The sequence below is a fragment of the Gasterosteus aculeatus genome, chromosome 13 (genome assembly GCF_964276395.1).
Source record: "Gasterosteus aculeatus chromosome 13, fGasAcu3.hap1.1, whole genome shotgun sequence".
In the NCBI taxonomy this organism is placed as follows: Eukaryota; Metazoa; Chordata; class Actinopteri; order Perciformes; family Gasterosteidae; genus Gasterosteus; species Gasterosteus aculeatus.
In genome coordinates this window covers 22,794,019-22,818,676 of record NC_135701.1, presented here as the reverse complement: position 1 = coordinate 22,818,676, position 24,658 = coordinate 22,794,019, and the positions used below count along the sequence as shown (strand labels likewise).

The following is a 24,658-nucleotide window of genomic DNA, read 5'->3' as shown; positions in this document are numbered from 1 at the left end:
AGCCACAACACTGAAACAGTTCGTTCGCTTTAGACGGCGTCATAAAGCACCAACCCTCCTCCAGGTGAGGAACAAACAAATGGCTTTTTCTCACCGTCCCCTCCCACAGTGCCCCCTCCCCCCCCCCCCCCCCCCCAGTGCCCCCCCCATGGAGGTGGATGGTGGGTGAAGCGCCTCCATCTAACGTGTACTTTGTGTCCACATCAGAAACAGTCACTTAACGGGCTGCGATTGATGGTGTTTGGGAAGCAAATTGGCCTTTTGATGGTTTGCCCCCCCCCGTGCCCCCCCACCCCCCCCCACAGGAGACTAATGGGGGCTTTGCTGTAATAGCCACCCTCGATCATTCAGGCTCACAATTAGCAGGAGAAGAAGAGAGGAGGTGAAACGTGGAGGAGCAGCTCCTCCTGGGGCCGACTACAACAAACAGCAGCTATTCCTTTTCTTCTCCTCCCCCCCTTTCTTTCAGGGGGGGGCGGGGGGGCGGGGGACAGGGGGGGGGGTGTTAAACTGATAAATTAGACCTCATTTATTGGACAACAGTTTGAGTCGATACCCGAGGGCCTCCGCTCGGTGGACGAGAGGCTCCGCCGCCGCTAATTGGTTCTCTGTGTGGTTCTGTGTGTGAGGGGGGGGGTAAACGGGGGGTAAACAGAGGGGGGGTAAAGGAGGCGGGTGGCACGTTTGACACACACACACACGGCGAACGGCACACGCCGCGAAAACAGACAAGACGAGCGCTGAATTTGACAGGCGGGGGGGGGGTGAAGTGGGGGGGGGGGGTGTCACGTATAGATTTTTGTGTCCGTTGTTTTGGCGTATTTGTGTGCTTTCTTTTACTCAGTCAATCAAATATAATTGACACCGCTGGGCTGAGGGCCGGGGGCCCCACGGCATGCTGGGATGACAGGCCTTTAATGCCAGGGGAGGGGGGGGGCGAGGGGGGGTCTTCTGCCCGTGAAGGATGAATTCCGCCGCCCCGTCAACGCCATTAATTGATGTAACAACAGCGATGATGGATACTAATAAATACAACCTTTTAAGAACGAGAAAACAGAGACGGCAATTAGCTGATGAACCGTTCGTCCTCCGGCTGACGCTCGACCACGTGCACGCCGTCCACGTGCACGCTGTCCACGTGCACGCCGTCCTCTAGCGGAGCTCAGCTGTGAGTCCGGGTGGAGATCGTAAAGAGTCTCTCTGGGTCTGTGGAGCAAACGAGGAGAGTTGAACCTCGTGTGAATAAAAGCGCCACCTAATTGTTTTGGCGCTTTGTTGTCGCGTTTTCTAACTGACAAGTTTAATATCAACTTTTTCCAAATGTTCGTTTCCCAAAAACATGTTTTGCGTTTACAGGCTTTCGGTAATGATGCTGGTGTGTAAGTCACTGGGGACATTAGAGCCCCCCGGAGACGTCTTCTACAGGAACCTCGAGGCGTAGAACAGCAGATTGTTTAGGGTTCAAATGTGGGAGGGGCTCTACATGTGGGCGGAGTCATTGAAGAGCGTCTACAATATGGCATCATTCCATCGTAGATCTTCTCCTGAGGATGAACCGTCCTCTGGTCCTCTGGTCTGTGATGAAGAGCTCGACTCACAACGCTTCTGCTGCATCAGAGGCCCCGTTTATGTCAATATAATAATAATAAGTTTATAAATGATGTAACAGACTGACAAGCAGGCGCTTTAGGGCGGGGCTACATGCTGATTGACAGGTAGAACAAGTGAAATAAAATAAAAATACCTCCAACTTGAACTCAAGCAGCATTTAAAGTTAACTTCATAGTTTTATTTATTCTTTCATCCAAATCACAACACAAAAATAGATTTCTGTTAAACAAACAACGTGAGAAAGAAGCACGAATCGATCCTCACGGCGGGTTGTGTGATCTATGAAGAGCCGTGGACGTTTACCTCTGGGTCACTCCCCCCAGGGTCCCCCCGCCCCCCCAGGGTCACTTCCCCGGGCAGAAGGGGCACGAGTTGTTCTTGCTGGACTGCAGCCAGACCCGGATGCAGTCCCTGTGGATGGCGTGGGAGCAGCTCAGCGGGTGCCGGCTCTCGGGATCCACGTGGTTCTGGCACATCAGGCAGAGTTTACGGGATCCGACCGCCGGACCTCCGCCGGCCGCCGCCGCCGGCCTCTGGATGGGGCCGGGGGGCACGGGCCGGCTGGCCGGCCCCGGCGCCGACCTCTCGCTATGCGCCAGCTTGAAGCCCACCTGCTCGATCAACTCCTCCGTGGACATGCCGGCCAGCGTGCCGCGGGAGCTCTTCACCTGCTGCAGCAGCGACATCAGCTGGGCCCTGTTGCATTGTGGGAAACGAGCCCCCAGCCGCTCCAGGAGGCTATCGAGTTTTCCGGCGGCGGCCAGAGGCGGCGGGGAAGGAGCCGCTGGGTGCACGGGCGGAACGGGAGGCGACGGCGAGAGACCGGGAGGGGGCGTCGCCCTCATGTGGAGCTGGAACTGAGAGGGAGGGGGGGGCAGGTGGGGGGGCGGGAAGTGGTGACGGGGGGGCAGGTGGTGCAGGTAGCGGTGGCGGTGCTGGGGATGGTACGGGGGATGGAACAGAGGCGGGTGTCTCTGGGGAGCGAAGGGGCGGGTCATCGGGGGGGGCGTCAACTGCGATCGGATCACCTGGTTGAACCTCAGGTCGGCCTGACGGGGGGAAAGAGTCCGTGTTAAATATGTTCAGCACACGTTTAAAGATCACGTGAGAGTTTACACGAGACTCCATTGACAAAATCAGTGGTTTTACTGCGAGCTAACCAGCTAGCGCTGACGAATCGATGAAGTCGATAATATTAGATTATTAAAAGCGTTGGAAACGTTCAATCTGTTGTCTTGTATTTCGTGCTTTGTTCCATATCGGTTATTGTTGACAAATATATTTGTATGTGTTTAATGCGGTCATGTACAGTAGTCTAGTGCGCACATACGGTGTGTTATACGGTAGGCTAGTGCGCATATACGATGTGTTATACGGTAGTCTAGTGCGCACATACTGTGTGTTATACGGTAGTCCAGTGCGCATATACGATGTGTTATACGGTAGTTGACGTTGTGGCTGTAAAGGGAGACACACGGTGACCCATTAAACCAGCGCGGCGAACTAAGAAGCCTCTAATTTATTTATTTGAAAATAATTTGAATTCATCTCACAGCACTTGGTTGTTTTTTAGCTGTGTACTTTGACTTGACTTGAACTACAATGATGGTGATAATTTAATGAATAAGCTTCAAGTGAACATGAGGGTGTAGAGAAGAAGTTCTGACGTTAAAACGCGTAAAGACGCAGGAACATGCGGCGGCCTTCGGTCCTCACCGTGGGGACTTGTGGCAGAGACGGCACGTTGATCCTGGGGAGGGACTCCAACCCCCGGCCCTCCTGGAGCTGCCGCAGGACCTCCTGGAAGCGGCTCTGGAGCTCGGCCTGGTTCCTCCGGACCAGACCTTCCTTCTTCTCCCACTGCTGCCGCTCGTGATGGAACTCCTGCGGCGACTCCACCCGGAGGGCGTTCAGGTACTGGCCCACCTGGGACAGGTGACGTGTCATGTGATGATGACATCATTGGTGCGTTTCTAGTCTGTGATCATGTGACATTGTCAGCTAACGGCTAACAGCTAACCGACAGAGGTTCACTTCCGTTACATTATGATGAGTTCAGGTGTAATCTGTAAACTGTACCGTGGGACAAACATATAAATACATGAATATAAAATAGATTAGAGACTTAAATGAGTACATTTGTGTATCCGAGTCAACCAGCTGCTACAAATCACATCTGTATCTGGTTTTCTTATTGATCAGTGTCACATCGAGCCGTTCTGTACCTCTCTGAACCAGGCCTCGATGCGAGTCATGGCGACGTCTCTCTGCTTCTCCACGGCGAGGATCTCGTCCTTTAAGGCTCGCAGCTCCACCTCCTGCGCCTCCTTCTTCACCCGCTCCATCTCCAGCCGCAGCTCCCCCAACTCCGCCTGCCACCTCCGCTGCTCGTCGCTCTGCTCCTCCGTGAGCGCCGCCAGCTTCCGGTCGCTCTCCTCCAGCTCCTTGGTGAGCCTGGAGAGGAGGAGGAAGGGGGGGGGGGGGGGGGAGAGGAGGAGGAGAAGGAGAGGGTGGGGAGAGGAGAGGAGCAGAAGAAGGATGGAGAGGAGGAGGAGGGGAAGGAGAGGGTGGGGGGGGGGAGGGAGGAGAGGAGCAGAAGAAAGATGGAGAGAAGGGGGGGAAGGAGAGGGTTAGGGTTGGGGAGAGAGGAGGAGGAAGGGGGGGGGGGAGGAGGAGGAGAGAGGAGAAGGAGAGGGGGGGGAGAGGAGAGGAGCAGAAGAAGGATGGAGAGGAGGAGGAGGGGAAGGAGAGGGTGGGGGGGGAGGGGAGGAGAGGAGCAGAAGAAAGATGGAGAGAAGGGGGGGGGAAGGAGAGGAGCAGAAGAAGGATGGAGAGGAGGAGGAGGAGGAGGAGGGGAAGGAGAGGGTGGGGGGGGAGGGAGGAGAGGAGCAGAAGAAAGATGGAGAGAAGGGGGGGAAGGAGAGGGTGGGGGGGAGGGAGGAGAGGAGCAGAAGAAGGATGGAGAGGAGGAGGAGGGGGTTGGGGGGCCAGAGAGTTACAATAGTCTGGTTTTTGGGAGAACCCTGAGCCCCCCTCCCTCCCGAGGTGGTTCCTGGTCTTCAGGGCTTCATACGCATTATGACCAATAAATTTCCACGAATGTTGTGAAATGTGTGTTTACGTAAAAAAGTGAGAAAATATCCTAAGCATTCCAAAGCGTTTTCACATTTTAAAAGTCGGTGACTTTTGCAGTTTCTTCATGACGTACGAGACGTGTCACCTGTTCGTCTCCTCCTCCGCTCGGTTCTTCTCTGAGGTCATTTCCTGTTTCTTAGCAAGGAAGTTCTTCCTGGTGGCTTTAGAGTTGTTCAGCTGCAGTTTGACTCGCAGAGACTCAACTTTGTCCAGAAGAGCCTGAAGACACACACACACACACACACACACACACACACACACACACACACACACACACACACACACACACACACACAGTAAAAGAAGTGTACTCTACTTACTGTCTGTCTGTCTGTCTGTCTGTGTGTGTGTGTGTGTGTGGACCTCACCTGGTGCTGCCGCATGGCCTCCTCCTTCTTCTTCTGCATCTGCTGCGTGTGCTCCTCCTGCTCCTGCTCCTCCTCGTCCTGCTTCCTCATCAAGGTGTCGTACTGCACGGCGAGGCCCACGCCGGACGCCAACATGGCCGCCACCCGGCCCTCCCAGCCCCCCTCCGTGTTGACCCCCGCCTCCGAGGTCGAGCCCTCCGTCTGCACCGACTGAACCTGCTGCAGCAGCTCTGAGAGGGGAGACGAGGCCAAGGAGGTCAACAAGGGGAGAGAAACCAAGGAGAGAAACCAGTAAACAAGAGGGAAACTAGTAAACAAGGAGAAAAACTAGTCAACAAGAGAGAAACGAGTAAACAAGGGGAGAGAAACTAGTCAACAGGGAGATAAACTAGTAAACAAGGGGATAACTAGTCAACAACAAGTCTCCTCGTTTACTATTTCTCTCCTCTTCTTTACTAGTTCCAGCCTCTGCTTTACTGGTTATCTCCTCTTCTTTACTAGTTTCATCCTCTGCTTTACTAGTTATCTCCTCTTGTTTACTAGTTCCCTCCTCTTGTTGACTAGTTCCCTCCTCTTGTTGACTAGTTTTCTCCTCTTGTTTACTACTTCCCTCCTCTTGTTTACTACTTCCCTCCTCTTGTTTACTAATTATCTCCTCTTGTTGACAAGTTCCCTCCTCTTGTTGACAAGTTCCCTCCTCTTGTTGACTAGTTCTCTCCTCTTGTTGACTAGTTCTCTCCTCTTGTTGACAAGTTCCCTCTTGTTTACTAGTTCCCTCTTGTTTACTAGTTCCCTCTTGTTGACTAGTTCTCTCCTCTTGTTTACTAATTATCTCCTCTTGTTGACAAGTTCCCTCTTGTTGACTAGTCCCCCCTCTTGTTGACTAGTTCCCTCCTCTTGTTGACTAGTTATCTCCTCTTGTTGACTAGTTATCTCCTATTCTTTACTACTTCCCTCTTCTTGTTGACTAGTTCCCTCCTCTTGTTGACTAGTTCCCTCTTGTTTACTAGTTCCCTCTTGTTTACTAGTTCCCTCTTGTTTACTAGTTCCCTCCTCTTGTTGATTGGTTCTCTCCTCTTGTTTACTAATTATCTCCTCTTGTTGACTAGCCCCCCCTTGTTGACTAGTCCCCCCTCTTGTTGACTAGTTCCCTCCTCTTGTTGACTAGTTCCCCCTCTTGTTGACTAGTTCCCTCCTCTTGTTGACTAGTTCCCTCCTCTTGTTGACTAGTTCCCGCCTCTTGTTTAGTGTAGTGAGTAGCCGCTGGCCTGCGTTTACCTTCCACCGTCATGTCAGCTAACGCTAGCTCCAGCGGCTCCTCGTCTTCCTGCTTCAAATGTCGGACATCTTCCGAGAGCATGCTAGCCGTTTCCTCGCTAGCATGCATGCTAACATCGGTACAGAAATGAATCTGAAATTCAATTCACTTTCCTGAGGCGGTCAGAGCCGATGTAATCACCGATTATAGCTAAATAAAATCTAGCCGGCGACGACGGCGGTGACTCCGGGCGCCTTGTACGTATTTCAGACACAACTATTGACTCGATAAGCTCTCGGTTGACTCAGTTTACAGTTGCCGCCAGTGATTCGCTAACAACACGGAAGTAGGGCCGGATGTGACGCGGCAGCGACGTCTCTGATTGGTTGTCTTTGCTCAAAACAAAACTTCATTGAATGCGAGGAACGGACAGGATAGAGAGGAAGGAGGAAATATGATTTACTTCAGCAAAAGTAGTAATACCACACTGATAAGTAGTACAAGTACAAGTAGTAAAATTACTATTGCAAGTAAAACTAATGCATGGAAAATGTATTCAATGTATTAAAAGAAAAAAAAATACAATTTAATAAAACTATCTTCACGTTTGAAAGTACTGAGTTCTCCTGAAAACCACACAGAGTGAGACCTCCTCTTTTTGTCCTCCTCTCTGTCTCCCAACAGGACTCCTGGTCGTCACATGACAGAGCTGGAAAAACCTCCTGACACCCCCCCCCCCCCGATCTGTCAGCCAGTCGGGCTATCCGTCGGTGTGTGCGTGAGTGCGTGCGTGTGTCGTGCTGCGCGTGTGCTCGTCCGTTAGCCCACAGCTAGTTAGCCGCTCACGCTCACACCGCAGGACCGAGCGCGACCATGGCGGAAGCAGCCAGGGACCCCCCGCCGCAGCACACCGACTTCCAGGAGCTGGAGGACGGGGAGGACCTGTTCCCGGAGCACAGCGCCACCCTGGAGGTGAGAGGAGGCCGGACCGAGCCCCAGCAGCCGAGGCGTGATGCCTCCAGGCGACGTTGGACGTAAACTTGGAGGAGGGGGCGCAGGCGGGGAGGGGGGGGCACTTTAATCGGTTAATTTTTCAATGGGGTTTGGTGTGGTGGTTCGTGGGGGTGTGTTTGTTTCATTCACCGCCGCGTTCACATATCTCTGAAAACTGAAATTGTAGCGTGCAACAGCACGGACGGTGGCCTTCAGAGCCGCGGCGACGGCGGCTGACGAGGGTCACGTGAGCGCGGTCAGAAACGTAGCATAGGTGCGCTTGCGGTCAGGTGACACTCACGCAGGTGTCGGTGATGCGTTCAGGATAGGCTGGGAAAGAAACGTGGAGAAAAATGCACATATGTGGAGTTAATGATTCTTTTTTGTGTATGTAGTTTAAAAAACATTTAGATTAATAGTTATTCTTAAATACTACTCAAAACAAAAAGTGGCCAAATATCACAACTGAATGCTTTTCAGTAAAAATGGAATTCTTAATTATCTGTTAAAAGAGAAGATTCCTCTCTGACTGTGTGTGTGTGTGTGTGTGTGTGTGTGTGTGTGTGTGTGTCATCCTCGTCCTGTGTGCGTTTTATAACAGACACACTGCTTCACCAGGGCCGATAAACACTGAAGGATGTTGAACAGACACACACATTGTGAGTTGTTTAGGTGGACCGGGGTTAAGTTGAGTGTTTAATGACCTTTGCCCCCCCCCCCCCCTTTCTGACATGAACTATGCCTGCATTAACTAAAATAACCTATTTGTAATCTATTTGTTACAACAAATGTCCTTATTACCATTGTTGTTATATATAATAATGTGGTAGGATCACATTGTCATTTGTCTTCTAATATCTATTTTATATTCATGTGATCTGGATTTATTCAAGTTTGTCACTAAAACCACAGATTACGAGTGAACGCTCCGTGATAACGTTAGCTTCTCATTTTCACTGAGCAGAGCCTGAACGCATCATAATGTAACTGAAATGAACCTCCGGAATTAAAGACAACCTTTTTTTTGTTTTTTTATTGTGTATTTTTGTGTGTGTGTGTGTGTGTGTGTGTGTGTGTGTGTGTGTGTGTGTGTGTGTGTGTGTTTGCTGAGTCAGCAGTCAGGAAGCTCCTCTGTGTCGTCGCTGGTTTCCTCTCCTCCCTCTTTTCTCTCCACTCAGCTAAATCCTCTTCCTCTTCTCCGGCGTCAGGGTGGGGGAGTTTGTTCGTCCAGGTGTGTGTTGCAATATTTGCCGGATCTTTCCTGCTTGTTGCCGTAATGGTGACCGGGGCCTCTTGGTGTGAGGAGCGGGGGGTGGGGGGGGGACCTCACCAGACTCCATTGACAGAACCAGTGATTTTACAGGAGTCGCTGGTCTACTGCTGCTCCGGCTCTTCGTCCGTTTGTGTGACTTTGGTGTTTTCCACCAGAAGGAGGCCGAAGCAGAGCAGCTGCTCCTTTGTTCTGTCCGGTTAAGTCAGCGTTTTTATCAACAGAGTCTGGTGACTAGAATCTTTGAGGAGTCGAACAAACAGCAGAGTGTTGTTTTACTTTGAAATATTGAAACATTTAACATTAAGTACAGAAGACAGCGAACAAACGACCTGTGAATACAGGATTCGTCTCGACGATTTGTCTGTGTGCTGATCCGCACTCGTTTGTGCGATGCCGCTGTGGTCTGGGGTTCGCTGCCTTGCCGGAGGGCATTTCGCTGCTGCGATAGAGTTTCAGTAAGAGTTGAACTCTGACCTGGTCGAGCAAACACTCCTTTTATGTCAGCGAGTCCGGATCGTACTGGAGAGTGAGGCCGTTCTTTATTTCTTTTTTCATTAAATTTGTATTGTGCTTCATTTAAATAAATCATTTATTTTAGTTAATGTATATTTTTTTTCGCCTAACTACATTGTTTTTTCAATTTCCATTTTTCTTCAAACCTTTTCTATTACTTTTAACTTTAAAACTGTAATTTTCAATTGCTTTTTAAATATATAATTATTTATTTAATCATTTTTAATTTATTTGAAATCTATTTTACTTTGTGTGTGTGTGTGTGTGTGTGTGTGTGTGTGTGTGTGTGTGTGTGTGTGTGTGTGTGTGTGTGTGTGTGTGTGTGTAGTCAGAACCAGCCAGTCTCGCTGCTGAAGACATCAGCAGCAACTCAAATGGACCCAAACCAGATTTGCTGTGCGATGACGACCCGGAAGATCTGTTTGCAGGTACACACACACACACACACACACACGCACGCACGCACACGTGTACACACACGTGTGCAAACGCCATCCCCCCTCTCTGTGTCCAGAGGCCACGGAGGAGGTGTCCTTGGACAGCCCGGAGAGAGACGTCCTGCTTTCAGACGGCCCGTCGCCCGCCATCACCCCCGTGACCCCCCCCTGCTCCGCCATCACGCCGCGCCTCGGCCACGACGACATGTTCACACACTCCTCCTTCGACGAGGTGACGCCACACACACACACACACACACACACACACTTTATCCCCCGATCGCCATGGCAACCCTTTTATTTCATTCTTATTACTAGAAGATGAATCCAGTTATTTTACATTCTGCTTTTCTCAGTTTCTGTTTCATGTGCTTTTATTTTGGAAGCTTTTACTGCAGGTAAAGTACTAATACCACAATGTTTCAAAGTACTGTGTTCCAAATAAAAGTAACAGCTTATTGTACAAAATGTCGCTCATCTGAATAATACTTATAATACTACTAATTCTAACCTGGTAAATGTCTGTCATGTAGACACACTGTAAACGTGTCAATAGATCTAAAACTAGAAAATGCATTTCCTGCTGAAAATGCGTTGGAATGCAAAAAGCTGAAAGCTGAAATGAACTTCAGAAAATTGCTGAAAATACAGAAAGTTGAAGGAAATTTTAATACATTTGCTTAAATTACAGATATTAGAAAAGCTGAAATTTATTTGAAATAGCTAAAAATACAGAAATGGGAGAAGCTGAAAGGAATTTCAATAGATTTGCTGAAAACAGCTGAAAGAAATTTGAAAAATTGCAAAAAAATACAGAAATGAATATTAAAACATTGCTGTTATTACAGGCATAATAAAAGCTGAAATTATTTGAAACTGCTGAAAATACAGAAATGTGAGAAGCTAAATTTCAATAGAATTTCTAAAAAATGAAAAAAAGTTGCAGGAGCCTAAATTAATAAAAAAAATACAGAAATAACAAAAGCTGAGATGAATAAAAAGAGGTTTTAAATTGTTTAGTAATGTTAGTAGTAGTATTAGTTACAGTTTTAATTGTGGTATTCGTAGTACTAGCAGTAGAAGAAGTAATAGTAGGTTTAGTATCAATAGCAGTAGAACTAGCTGTAATACTATTAGCCATAGTAGTATTTTTAATAACATTAGTAGTATTATTATTGTAGTGTTACTAGTAGTATGGTAGTAGAAGTATCAGTTGTAGTAGCACTACTAGAAGTACTAGTAATATTCGTAGTGGTTGTAGTAGTATTTGAAATAGCAATACGTATTTCAACAAAACCGCTTCATTCTGAGGTTCATCATATTGGTCTGTTGACAGAAAGCATAGCTGCGTCATGTGACTCCACTAATCAGGTCATAGGAGCAGCTGTGAGTCACAGACAGAGATACTGCAGCGTGTGTGTGTGGGTAACCACGGCAACGGCGCACCTGGGCTCATTAACGAGCTGCTGAACAGGGCAGACACGGGACAGCGAGTTACACAGGATAGCATAGCGCCATGTTAGCGCCATGTGAAGGAGTTGAAAGGTGCGACGGAAGAAATAGAAGAAGATGGCGTAATAAAGAATAGAAGAACAATACTTGGAATGCTTAATGCATTCCAACTATTAGCTGATTAATCGCATATTTTGAAAGTCATTAATGGTAATTAATGAATGTTGTTGTTACAATGTTGTTTTTAATAAATGTTTGTTTTTCTTCTAAAGACTTAAAACTTAAAACTTTGGAAAGAAACTTTAGAAAGTGTGTATTTTAGACACTGTTTTTTTAATTATTACTGTTATTTCAAACACAAAACTACACATGTGATCATCTTGGAGGCAGAACTCCACCTGGTGGAATGTGTTGAATTAGCGACTCTTCCTGTCGTCCTCGTGCTCTTTGCTCTCAACTCCATCATTTAACGTGCTTGAAGTCCAACAATGTCCCACATTCAGCAGGACGTTTTCAAACCAGGTCCTTTAGGGACACGGTGGTCCTCTGCAGACTGTGTGCCGCGGAACGTTAGATGTAGAGATGGAAGTAGCATAGCAGCTAGCGTAGCCCAGCAAGTTTTACTTGCGGTCCTGGAAGTAAACAAACGTACGTTAACTACATTAAAGTATTTGGTTTCATTAATCTCGGCCACATTGTTCCTGCTTGCAGGTGGAAGAAGAGGAAGGAGGCGATTCCTTCGACATGCAGATATCAGTGTCCGACCCCGAGAAAGTGGGTGAGTACACACGGCCTCCACCTGTACCACCTCGCTGTAACACTGCAGTACTCTGGACACAAACTACATTACCCATCAGCCCCCTCTCCTCCTGGACCACTAACGCCGTGTTTGTGTTTATCTGAGCAGGAATGTATAAGTACTGAAAACACACTTTCCTGTTTCTTGTTCTTCTGAGTTTGTGTCCTTATGGTAGAATGAACTTATTGTAAGTTGCTTTGGATAAAAGCGTCAGATAAATGACATGTGATGTAATGTGATGTCATGTGATGTGATACTAGCGCTGTCAGCATTAACGCATTAGTCTATGTGATTGATGTGGGTTACCCTGCGCGTCTGCAGAGGACAACCACTGTGTCCCTAAAGGACTGAGAACGTTTTGTGGTGTTTCTGGTCTTTTTTTTGCCAATCGGCTGAAAACTGAAAAAACAACAACAACTAACCGTCGCACAAAATCTAACTGTTATTGTGCACAATCGTGTGTGTGTGTGTTCCAGGTGACGGGATGAACGCCTACATGGCCTACAAAGTGTCCATCAAGGTGAGAGCAGCTGAAACAGAAGGTTTGTCCCCATGGGGACATGTCCTCTCCATCCTTTTTACTAGTTGTGTGAGCTATGACTCGTCTCTATGTGATGTCTTCTAACCTCCTACTGTCCCCTTATGTCCTTTCTTACAGACTTCAATGTCTCTGTTTAAGAGTCATGAGTTCTCCGTAAAAAGACGTTTCAGTGACTTTCTGGGTCTGCACAGCAAACTGGCCTCCAAGTACCTGCACGTGGGCTACGTCGTCCCCCCCGCGCCGGAGAAAAGCATTGTGGGTAAGCGAAGCCAGCTGAGGCGGTTGTCCCACACGCGGGTCCATTTGTCCGAGGATCTTTGTCTCCTTAAGGAATGAAGTTAAGTTCAGAACGTCATCAGCAAAGACTACAAAAGAAAAGACGCTGTGTGTCCCCCGTGTCCCCTCTGTGGACGTGTCCCCTCTGTGGACGTGTCCCCTCTGCAGGGATGACCAAGGTGAAGGTGGGGAAGGAGGACCAGTCGTCCAATGACTTCGTGGAGAAGAGGCGGTCGTCTCTGGAGAGGTACGAGTACGCAAACAAACGACCAGGCCGTCCCCCGCGATGCATTCAGGGACAGTTGGGAACTTGTTTTCTTATCAAAATATGTAAAATCAACAAATAAAAAGGTGATTTCATATTTTTTCTGGCACATTTGCAGCGTGTGTGTGTGTGTGTGTGTGTGTGTGTGTGTGTGTGGTAAAGATCAACCTGGTCAGGACTTTACAGGCCGAAAGGTTGAACCACAAATATTAGATACGTCATTATTACAACACGTGTGTTTAAAAGCGAGGAGGTGGGCGGGGCTGGCATTCTGCTGGCCTTTTCCTGATGGCGTTTGATTGACAGGAAGGTCAGCCAGTGACAGCTGATGGAGCTCAGAGCCGTAGAACTCCACACTGATGGACACACACACACACACAACATCCACTATTTCTGATTGTTCAGCTTTTCTAAACACTCTCAGCTGTCACATTTGCTGTTATGCAAAGTATTATGAACAAAGTATTTGAGTACTACTGCGGTATAAGGAGGTGCGCTGCGTACTTCTCTCTGCAGGTACCTGATGAGGACGGTGAAGCACCCCGTCCTGCTGAAGGATCCCGACGTGCTGCAGTTCCTGGAGAGTTCGGAGGTAAAGAGACTGTTTTTTACCAGAAGAGCCTGAACGCGTCTGATCAGGTGACCCTGGTTCCTTCCTCCCGCTGGCCGTCTGTCACAAAGTGACTCGTTGTTCTCCGGAGGGTCAGCAGGTCACGGGCCGTTCACCCTCTGGGGACCGCGGATGTCCTCCGTGACGTCTTTTCGGGGGGGCGGATGTCTCACTCTGATCCAAAAACAGAAACCCAACAAAGAGAAAACAAACACGGCGGAAAACTGCCTCTGGGGTTAAGAGCTTCCTCGTTCCCCTCTAACATCTCGTCCTAAGCCCCCCAACACACACACACACACACACACACACACACACACTGGTGGGATTGTGCTCTTTGGCTCCACAACAAATGGCCCGATGTCACAGATTTAACAGACGAATCACTCGGACGCCTGACCGAGCGTGTCGGTCCGCTTAATGAAACACAACCCCCCCCCCCGGGGACCGGGCCGCCCGCTAAATGAGATTGGTAGAGGGGGGTGGGGGGGCCGGGGGGCCGGGGGGGGGGCATGTCCAGGGGAAAAGTAAACTTTTCCAAAATGAAGAAAAATGAGCCTATTTTCAGCTGTTTGTTTTTTCATGGCGTTTAAAGCCGTCGACCCGTAAACGTTAAATCTAAAACGGGGGAGACATCAGAATCGGGGGCCGGGGGGGCCGGGGGGGCCGGGGGGGCACAGCTGCGATAGAGTTAATGGGACGGAGGAAAGCGAAGGAAGCGAATCGTTTATAAGACGAGCCAGAAAAACCCAGTGAAGGAGGCGAAGAGGTGGAACGAGATTTAAAGTGTGAGACTCGACGTTAAAGGAGCCGAACGGCTTTATTTCCTCAAATGGAAACAACAAAGCAACCATGTCAAATTCACTACAACGAACATCCTGTTTCTTTTAATGTGCAACATCTGCACAGGAAGTCTTTATTTTTATTGATTTCTAAAAGCCAAATAATGAAGTAACGCTTCTATAGTTTCGTTTTAACGTTTCACAAAGTGCCCTAAAAACAATCTGATATATTAAAGTGTTTAAACTACGACTTGATGTAAACATACGGAACCCGTTCCGCCGTGAGGGCGCCGGAGCATCCGTCCCGTTGCCGTGGAAACGGGACGCTGCTTCCGAACGACACCGACTTCATTCTGAAAGTTTAACCCGAGTCGCTAAACGCACGTTAGCGGCGGCTAACGGAGCGCCGCTAACGTCCGACGTCGTCGTTTCACGGTAAAAGTCCCGCCGACGCCGTATCCGGCACCCCAATTCTGTCCTTTCACAATAAGACACCCGCTTCTGCGCCTCCAAATAGAAAAATAAAAGCTGCGTTGAATTGTGGCTCTGAGGTTGTTTGTTTGTTTGTTTGTTTGTTTGTTTGCTGTGTAGCTGCCGCGGGCCGTCAGCACTCAGGCTCTGAGCAGCGCCGGACTCCTCCGAATGGTCAACAAGGCCGCCGAGGCCGTCAACAAGATGACCATCAAGATGAACGAGTCGGACGCCGTGAGTGGAGGAGGAGGAGGAGGAGGAGGGAGGAGGAGGAGGAGGAGGGAGGAGGAGGAGGAGGGAGGAGGAGGGGGAGGAGGGAGGATGAGGGAGGGATGAGGGAGGAGGAGGGAGGGAGGAAGATGACAAGAGAATAAACAAGGAAAGTGCTGTTGTAGGAAACGGTGAACATTGAAAGAGGAGAAAATAATATAAGGACGAAGAGAAGATGGGAAGGAAAGGACAAAGGAAACGTGAATGAAGGAAGCAGGAAAGAAGGCAATAAGGATAACATTAAAGGAAGGAAGCAAGAAGGGAATTCTGACATGAGGAAGCAGGATGAAGTGATGAAGGTGGAAGGAGAGGAGAGGAGGAGAGAAGGATGTCACATTAAGGCAGAAGGGAATAAAGGAAGCAGGGAGGAAGGAAGGAAAGAAGGAAGAAGATAGTGAGGAGGAAACAAGGAAGCCGGAGGGGAGGAATCCAGAAAGGAAATGAGGAAGCAGGAAGTTAAAGCGGGATGTGTCCTGTCTCCTTCCAGTGGTTCGAGGAGAAGCAGCAGCACTTTGACAACCTGGACGTCCAGCTGAGGAAACTTCACGCCAGCGTGGAGTCTCTGGTGTGTCACAGGAAGGGTGAGACGCACACGTATGACGTCGCTGCACATACATACAGCTGCTTAGATCTAGATCTATCTATATCTACATCTATATCCATGTGTATCTATAATGTCACGGTGTGTAAATGTAACTCAGCAGCAGTAGAAGCACACAACAACATGAAGCATCCAATGACCCACAATGCATTGCATTTCAGAGCTCTCGGGGAACACGGCGCTCTTCGCCAAGTCGGCGGCCATGTTGGGGAACAGCGAGGACCACACGGCTCTGTCCCGGGCGCTGTCCCAGCTGGCCGAGGTGGAGGAGAAGATGGAGCAGCTGCACCAGGACCAAGCCACCGCCGACTTCTACTTCTTCTCCGAGCTGCTGGGCGACTACGTCCGCCTCATCGGCGCCGTCAAGGTCAGGGGGGGGGGGGTCCAAGGTGATGCTCCACTGGCTCCTGTGCCCTATGTGTGAGGAGCGAACTCAGAGCGTGTGCGTGTGCGTGTGCAGGGCGTGTTTGACCACCGGGTGAGGACTTGGCAGAAGCTGCAGGACTCTCAGATTCTCCTTCAGAAGAAACGAGAAGCTGAAACCAAACTTCAGTTCAACAACAAACCGGAGAAAGTGCAGCAGGCAAAGGACGAGATGAGAGAGGTGAGACGGGGGGGCAGGGGGGACACGGGGGGACAGAGGGGACAGAGGGGACGGGGGACAGAGCTCCAGCATCCCTGTCGTCGCTGTCGGATCCATCAAATTGAATCCAAAGTGTTTGACGGTGAATTTAAAAGTATCGTCGTAGTTCGTGTTCACAGAACGGCTCGTTATGCTCGCAGGAAGCAGCCCCCCCTCTTCCCTCCCCTCCCTCACCCCCCCCGTAGGCCGCTGGTGTGTCCAGTCGAGGGAAACAAGCGCACCAGCTCAGTCATGTGAAAACTTTTTTTTCGGATTGTATATAAATCTTTTTTCTTTCAACACAAACTCAGTCGGACGAACGAGAGAAGAAAAGTAGTTTATTAGAGCTTCAGTCAAAGCTGACAGACACACACACACACACACACACACACACAGAGTCACACACACACACACACGCACACACACACACAGAGACACACACAGAGTGGTGGGGGGTCTTTTAGCGGAGCAGCTGTCAGCCGTGTGGGTTTTGGTGGGAGCTGTGAGGGGGGTGGGGGAGGAGGTGATGGGGGAGGTAAGGGGGGGTGATGGGGGAGGTGATGGAGAGGGGGGGCGAGGGGGTGATGGGGGGGTGATGGGGGAGGTAAGGGGGGGTGATGGGGGAGGTGATGGAGAGGGGGGGCGAGGGGGGGGTGGGGGGGTGAGAGGGGATCTGGGCTGTCAGAGGCCTCAGATGAGGACGGATCGCAGTAGAGTTACAACCAGCGTTTATTTGGAGTCTGTCAGCAGTCGTTTGTCTCCTTTTACTGAACACAACAACAACAACAACAACAACAACAGCAGCAGCGCCCCCCGTACACACGTATGTGACGTGTAGCTGCAGCACCGTCTGAGGCTCCTTTAAGTCGTATTCATCATTAAATCAAATGATTCAATAAATATAAACAGGAGCTTCACGGACTCACAGCTGTATTTTGTTGTTGTTGTTGTTGTTGTTCTATTTTGCTTCACACAAGCAGCTTTAATGAAGCGACAATTCCACAGTTCAATCCATTAATTGAAAACTACAGTCAATTCTAATCATAACGTTTAAATTCTAATCATTAATCGCAGCGTATAAATGTTTACTAAATTATGCAAATGATGTCAGAGACGAGGCACAAATCAACATTCACATTAAACATCAATCCTTCATGTTTTATTCAGTCAGCTCAGCGGTGCGTTCAGGGTCTGTGGGAATATGGAGGCACGCCGCCCCCTGTGGGCCACAAACAGGAAGTGCAGACGCAGCAGATTGAATTCTGGGATCAGACATTTATCCTGCAACGTTTTAAGATAAATACAAACAATAATGTTTCCTTTAATTTGACAACTTGTAGAACCGATTAATGGAATAATCGTTATTACCCAGAATTCATCTCTGGTGGAAGAAAGATTATGAAGAGGAATTAAGTGGCAAAAATAGATATAAATAACACAAACTGTAGAGATGTTATACGAATAATAAATGTAACTATTAGAGGTTTAAATGACCAAAGAGACTCGTCTGAAACCGCTGAGAAAGAACTGGAAACAAAACAATAAATGTAGATCTTTAAACAGACGGTGACACATGTATCTCTACACGCATGTACATATTGTACATGTATGATGTAGAGATATGTGATACCACATGCTTTGTTTCCTCTTCTCTGAATCTTTCATTTTGCTGCCTCCTTTAAATTCTGTTGCATTTTTCCCACAATGCCTTCCTGCAGCAGGAGATCGAGGAGGTGAGACCTGCTCCGCCTGTCTGTCCGTCCGTCTCTCTGCTTTGTTGTACTTTCATATCTGTTGCTTCTGTTTATTTGATTTTTTACTTCTTTTCAGTCTCATGAATCATTTTGTTGCAGATTTTTTTAGATGACGCGACGGCGTTTCCGTGACAACCAGGGACTCCAACCTTAAACTCGTTGTGTCCGCCCAGCGAATGTCTTTAGTAACTTTATCATGATGAACTTCATCCTTTAATGGTCCACAAATGTTCAAACTAAATCTGCTCAATCAACCCTTTAATAATAACTCCATACTGACTCCTCTGGGATTTAGGACGTGAAGCGTCGTGACGATTCTAACATGAAGCTCTGTGTCTGTTCTTCTCCGTCTGTCCTCCAGCTGGAGACGAAGGTCCAGCTGGGCGAGAGAGACTTTGATCAAATCTCCAAGACAATCCGCAAAGAAGTCGGCCGGTTCGAGGTGAGGAGGACGCATCGCCATCGTCTTCATCGTCTTCATCGTCCTCATAGAATGTGTCTCATGCTTTGGTCTCTCAACAGAAAGAGCGAGTAAAGGACTTTAAAAGCATCGTCATCAAGTACCTGGAGTCACTGGTTCAGACACAACAGCAGGTAAAACATTCAGAACTATTAACACATAATAAAGTCAATGTTTTTTCTTCTAAAAGTTTGCCGTAATTCTGCATCTTTATTGACAAAAAGTGTGTTTTAAATGTAATCTTGTCGCAATATTAATAAGAGCTGTTTACCTGTGAGAATCATTTCCCTTCTTGCCCCCCAGCTGATAAAATACTGGGACGCCTTCTTACCCGAAGCCAAGGCCATCTCATAGAGTCCCCTGGGACGGTCCTCCTACTACACTACCCACAATGCACTGCTCCGCCTCCCCTTCAACGTCCAGAGTGAAGGCAGCGAATCAGCTCTTCGAGAGAGGGGAACTCTGGAATTTATAGTTTGTCGTCTTTTATTTGCTGCTTCTTCTCTCCGGCGGAACTTGGTGTTGTGTTCAAGTCCCGTCAGTGATCTTAGCTTCCGCGATAATGCTGTACAACGCCTATACTCCTCGTACTATTTCCTGCTTTTTAAAATCCAAATTCTACTAAATGGAAAACTGATGACGTCCCTGCGATTTTTTTTGTTTAACACAAAATCTTTTTACAAACCAAAAGCTCATATTCCCGTATAAATTGAACGCAGCACCAGGGCTGAAAGGTGAGGAATAATAAAAGACAAATACGGATGTTTATCAGATGAATTAATAGCCCAATCAAAATTGGGGTTTAAATTCTGACAAATAGAAAATTCAGAAAATTGAAAAACGCTGAAAGCGGTGATTCATCATTTTTATTTTAGGGTTAAAAGTAGTTATTTTAGGCCACAGGAATCAGAATGTATCATTTAAACCGCCAAAGAAAGAATGAATAAATACACCGGTGATATTTAACAATCTGGTCAAAAGCTAAAAGTAGTTATCAAAGACAAGCGTTTGTTAATTATAACGCCCATAACTACAGGCTGCTGTTCAAACACATTAATTATAAGCTCATATTCGCTCACAAAACACATACAATGTTCCTATAACTGCACATATTTTACACACCTTATAAATGCTTATCAGGAGAACTTATTCGTCGATCCCGACGTCTCAGTCTACCGGTCATGAACGGTCTTCTAGTACTACGACTCCCATGAGCCTTAGCGGTTGAACTCCAGAGTTGCAGAATATCCCCAACAAACCCAAAGTGAAAAGTCGACTTCTTTTTTTTCATCTGAAAAAACTGAGCCACAAGAAGTCTGAAGCCACCTGATTGGATGTTGTGTTGCTGCATTGAACTCTGGGTATTTTAAGATAAAGATTTAAAAAAACTAGGTGATAAAAATACCTGCTCATCCATGAAGAATATCTTGGATTCGTCACGTTATGCTAACGGCGCTACATCCGCTCATGCTAACGTGTCAGAGGAGAACTTTAGTGAGTCTTGATCGTACGTGACGGCGACGTTTCCTTTTTGAGTCGAGGAGGAAGATTCTCGGTTTGTTCGACACTCACTGACCCGCTTTACCTTTGATGAGTCTACACGTGTAAACGTCCTGCGTGATTTTACACTGTGAGCCGCGACGAGCAGAAGAGACGTGATTCAGAGGTTCTGAGCCTCGTTTCCAGGACGTTTCAGTGATTCTCGTTAAAAACATCCTGTGAATGTAATGAACAAAAGCCGCCGCGTGAACGGACCCTCGGGAAGTGTCTTCCTCCACTTCGTGTCCGACAAAGAGAGACTTTGTTCACTTTACAACGAAGAAATCAAGCTCGTTGGCGCCTTTTAGCTTCGACGCTAACGGGCGCGTTTCCAGTGCGGAGTGACGTGATCGTCCGTCCGTCCGTCCGTCCGTCGGATGAGTTCCTCGTGTTACGTCCTCAACATTCAAATAGTTTTTCGTCTCTTATTAAATTGCGCTGCATTGATCACAACCTTTCTTTTTGTATTTTTTGTCATTCCACATTTTGGTGCCGCGCAATGAAGAGCGGTGGCACTTTCGGTTGATTTTTAAACATTTTTTAAACTTTCCCTTGATGATGAAATTCTTTCACCTTGTTTTGACATTCCTGCAGAGCAGAACTTTATTTACAATAAAGGAATGTGTGATTCATCTGTGATTTACTGTGTTTGAATTATTACACTATTATTACTGTACCTGTTATTGTTCATTATTATCTTGGCTCACTAACATTTAGAAATATATTAAAATAATAAAGAAATATAATACATTTTTTTCATTTACACTTATTACATTTTTCTGTGTGTGTGTGAGAAAGTGTCTCTTATGCTTCTTCCTTTTTTAATTCAAACATACTGTCAAACCTCAAAATGATAATCAGTGTGGACGATTCCGACTGTCAGGAGGCTTCACATCAGATACGCACACACAACACACGCAATGACACGCGCACACGCAATGACACGCGCACACGCAATGACACGCAGTGACACACAGGCCGTGTGTTACTTTGCATTGTGTCAAATCGACTATCTGTCACATTCACGCTGCAGCTTTCTGTGTGTGTGTGTGTGTGTGTGTGTGTGTGTGTGTGTGTCCGTGCTCTATTCTTTCTTACAGTGAGTGAAGTGATGACTAACCGATTGGTTGCCGTGGTGACGTCGCTGCTACTACCCCCCCCCCCCCCCCCCACACCCAGCCATTAACACTCCTCCGTCAGGTGGAGAATAATGTGGGTAAACCTGCATCCTCCACCACCTAAACCACAAAGTAATGCTTCACCTCCACCCCGGACCTCCCCACTTTGACTCTGCAATGATGCATCTGCATCTGCCCCCCCCACACTCCCCCCTCACACCCCCCCCCCGCTCCTGACCTCTCGCCCTCCACAATAATGGAGACGTATTTATTGTCTGCCCCCGTCGCCATGCTCACTCTCACTGGGTGCATCTGTTATCTGCACTACAATAATCTCGCTGATTCTTTTTCTACATGGGGGGGGGGGGGGGGTGAATAAAAAACAAGCGCCCTCAAAATGATGCAGACGCAGTTTATTGTATCAGCTCAACGTTTACACTTTGCATTTTCTCCCCGTCGGCTCCTCGTCCTCCTCGTCCTCTCTGGAGACACAGACGTGGTGGGGCTGCAGGGGAACAAACAGCAGCAGATAACAGTGTTGTTGCCCCCCCTCGGTTTATTTATCATATCTGCTGTGTGGCTGCTGTGCCGTGGTCAGGGTACAGTGACCTTAGTTGATCAACTACCCCCTCCAGGAGGCCCGATAAGAGAGCTAATATAACAGCAGCTTGTACTGTAATTATTCCTGCGCTGTCAGAACCCCCCCGTGCCCCCCCCCCCCCCCCCGCCCCTCCCAACACAGATTCAAATCTGAGGGGTAACTAAAAAGAGGATGAGGCAGCAACGCCGGCAGTGAGACAAATATCAGCCACCCGACACGCCGGGAATTGGACCAGTTTGTCATGCACAGGGCTGCCGCACACGCACAGACACGCACACACACACACACACACACACACACACACACATCCTTGCTTTGCTTTGGGTTGTCCATTGAAGCCGATGATGACGTCCACCTCTTCCTTCCAGCGGTGAGTTCTCTGGTTCTCGTCCTCTCCTGGGTGGAGCTCCACTGACAGACTAGGGCCGCAGACACATTTGACTGCATTGTAAAAGTGATGCTTATCATTTCTATCAGCGAAAGGCTGGATTTCCTGGGACTTCTCTGTCCACCGTTTATTTCGCATGGTCCACAGGGTCTTTTGCACTTCACGTCTTGCTCTCTGCCGTTGCTGTCTGGCAGTGCTTGATGAGGGTCTTTTCAGGGTTGCCCGGTGTGCTTTGTGCGTGGCGTCCAGCTTACGGAAGGCGTCTGAGTGGTTGTCAAACCAGTCCTGGTGGTTCTTGAGTGGGCTGCTGCTTCATGAAGGGCTGAGCTGATAGTGGTCCACTGCTGGTCTGTGGACTGGTTCTCTCCACTCAAGGTGAGTTCCATCTTGACAGATACTATCTTAAGTTTCTCACTTTCTTGTGCGGGTATCTTTCAGACAGGTACAGTTCAAGCGTCTTCCATGGACCCACGTCTCCGCGTGGGGGGGGGTGTATGCTCATGTGGACTTTGGCCATGATCATCTGGTGGTCTGTCCAGCATTCTGCACCTCTCATGGCCCAGCACCTGAGAACATCTCTGATGTCACAACGTCTCACGATGACATAGTCAATCGGGTGCCAATGTTTTGAGTGTGGGTGCATCCAGATGTTTTGTATTTGGTCTTTTGCTGGAAGATGGTGTTGGTTATAGGTTGTGGTCATAGCAGAGATGCCATTTGAGTTGGGCTGACCAACACCATCCTGTCACTCTGCCCCACACGAGCATTGAAGTCCACAAGAAGGAGGACCTTGACGGTCTTGAGGATCTGGTGGAGAACCTCATCCAGTGACAGAAGTGTAGCAAAGCGGTTCTTTGCCAAGGGGATACGGAGGGTCGTCAGTCTTTCACTGTTTCAGTGAGTCTTGGTAGTAGTGTGTTCTTGATGGGCAGTCCCACACCATGCAGATGTTGTCCACCTGGGGGTAGCCTTTCCAGAAGAAAGTGTACCTGGACTCTTCCTTTATTAGCGACCCTTCATCAAGAAGCCTGGTGTGCGGCGATGCCGATGTTGTGCGGCGATGCCGATGTTGTAACGCCTCAGCTCAGCCGCAATCAGTGCTGTTCTTCTGTGAGGTCTTTCGTCCCTGCCATCGGAGTCCAGGAGAGTTCTTAGGTTCCATGTTGCCAGTTTTGGCCTTTGGGATTTATTTCTTCTTTTGGACTGACCCGACGGGCTGCTCGGTCACAGAGGGTGCTGCCAAGATCTGCTGCCACTCAGTCCCAGCTGATAGTGACCAATAACCTGTGCCGCTGACGTGCAGGGCTCTGACTAGAAGCTCCCCAAACCTGGTCCCACCGCCAGTCGTCAAACCGTATGTGATCCAGAGAGTATACACCGTGGTCAGAGGTAGATACCTGCGCAAAGACATTATTTAGAGTGCCGTTGGAGGCGCGCTATCCCCAGTAGCACTATCTTCGCCATGGTGAGGTAAATCTGGTGGCATTGGTGAGCCCAGGACGAGGTACGGCCAGGTACCCAATTACCATGTGTGGCCACAAGGAGGCACTGCAGGAGTCTTGGTGGTGGAGAGGCTGTGTACTGACAGAGGAGATTTACGCTCTCGGATCCTCTTTTTACCCCTTATGAGGGGGCTAGCCAGCGGCGTAAGGGGAGCAGCAGAGAGTTGCACGCAAAGGGCAGCATGCAAGATGCCCTACAAGCATTACAAGCACTTCTACGCTACCGCACTAGACGCTTCACACACACCCTGTGTAAACACACACACACACACACGGACAAAACTTAGTTCTTACTTTAGCAGCTAAAAACCATGAAGTGTGTAAGGGAAATCCCTGAGTCTGAACGAAAGCTTCTGACTAGTGAGAAGAAATGTCAACATGTCAGATCAAAAAATATATTTCATTATTTTTTCTGTCCAACTTTGGTTTGAAAAAAGATGTTAACTAGTTAGCTAAAAAAAATCTAAACGAAATTAAAATATGTTAGGTCAAAATATGTTTGGAAAAAAATGTTAGCTCGGAAAACAATTTAAAAAGTAAATGAATATGTTTTGAAAAGAAATAAGAAAAACTAGCGAAAAATATTGGTTCAAAAGATTCTGGGGAAAAAAAGTCCAAATATGTTACATCTGAAAAAAGTGTTTAAAAAAAGAATAGTATGTAATGTCAAAAAATGTTATGGAAAAAATTATTGAAAGTCAAAATATATGATGGACAAAAATCTTAGTTTGTTGAAAACATTTTAGACAAAAAAGTAAAAATATATTCGGTTGAAAAATGTTTGTTTGAAAGTTATTCTTTCAATTAGCATCCTCCTGTGGTTCTTCGTCTCCATGCTCTCATCCTTTCACTCCTTCATTCAACTCATCAGAAGTAAAATTCAAACTTTCCATCCAACAGAAGTGATCCATTAGCAGCTTTGGTACTTTTAGAAACTCTTCAGTTGGTTTGACCTTGAAAAACAAACAAAACAACAAACCCGAAGCTGTTTTCTAGCTGCAGCAGCATATAATTGTTAAGAA

The 24,658-nt window shown here is 47.9% G+C and overlaps 2 protein-coding genes across 4 annotated transcripts; one reads left to right on the top strand and one right to left on the bottom strand.

Annotated features, from left to right (window-relative positions):
• Positions 1–1,767: 1,767 nt before the first annotated feature.
• Positions 1,768–7,027, bottom strand: rnf214 (ring finger protein 214). Its single transcript, XM_078086403.1, has 6 exons — positions 6,393–7,027; positions 5,115–5,344; positions 4,832–4,965; positions 3,837–4,065; positions 3,328–3,537; positions 1,768–2,660 (listed from the first exon to the last, which is right to left on the bottom strand). The coding sequence occupies exons 1-6, from the start codon at positions 6,499–6,501 to the stop codon at positions 1,956–1,958; spliced, it is 1,617 nt and encodes a 538-aa protein (XP_077942529.1). The 5' UTR covers positions 6,502–7,027; the 3' UTR covers positions 1,768–1,955.
• A 7-nt stretch (positions 7,028–7,034) lies between these two features.
• snx2 (sorting nexin 2) lies at positions 7,035–20,659 on the top strand. 3 transcript variants are annotated; one of them, XM_078086404.1, is made up of 15 exons: positions 7,035–7,344; positions 9,480–9,579; positions 9,666–9,820; positions 11,752–11,818; positions 12,316–12,359; positions 12,498–12,639; positions 12,825–12,903; positions 13,438–13,513; positions 14,902–15,015; positions 15,539–15,632; positions 15,814–16,019; positions 16,113–16,256; positions 18,390–18,470; positions 18,551–18,622; positions 18,792–20,659. In XM_078086404.1, the coding sequence occupies exons 1-15, from the start codon at positions 7,246–7,248 to the stop codon at positions 18,840–18,842; spliced, it is 1,524 nt and encodes a 507-aa protein (XP_077942530.1). In that variant the 5' UTR covers positions 7,035–7,245; the 3' UTR covers positions 18,843–20,659. The 3 variants fall into 3 exon arrangements, with proteins under 3 accessions (XP_077942530.1, XP_077942532.1, XP_077942531.1); XM_078086406.1 differs by lacking the exon at positions 7,035–7,344 and adding an exon at positions 8,487–8,596; XM_078086405.1 differs by lacking the exon at positions 7,035–7,344 and adding an exon at positions 8,641–9,164.
• Positions 20,660–24,658: the final 3,999 nt, after the last annotated feature.

What these genes read in the sequence shown, in the direction of transcription:
- rnf214 (XM_078086403.1), bottom strand. Translation starts at nt 6,501, where the DNA reads ATGCATGCTAGCGAGGAAACGGCTAGCATGCTCTCGGAAGATGTCCGA. An exon ending in TCGAGGCCTGGTTCAGAGAG is followed by an intron (nt 3,538 to 3,836) that starts GTACAGAACGGC and finishes CACCTGTCCCAG; the next exon opens with GTGGGCCAGTACCTGAACGC. An exon ending in CTCTGCCACAAGTCCCCACG is followed by an intron (nt 2,661 to 3,327) that starts GTGAGGACCGAA and finishes TCCCCCCGTCAG; the next exon opens with GCCGACCTGAGGTTCAACCA.
- snx2 (XM_078086404.1), top strand. Translation starts at nt 7,246, where the DNA reads ATGGCGGAAGCAGCCAGGGACCCCCCGCCGCAGCACACCGACTTCCAG. An exon ending in AGATGAACGAGTCGGACGCC is followed by an intron (nt 15,016 to 15,538) that starts GTGAGTGGAGGA and finishes GTCTCCTTCCAG; the next exon opens with TGGTTCGAGGAGAAGCAGCA. An exon ending in TCTGGTGTGTCACAGGAAGG is followed by an intron (nt 15,633 to 15,813) that starts GTGAGACGCACA and finishes ATTGCATTTCAG; the next exon opens with AGCTCTCGGGGAACACGGCG.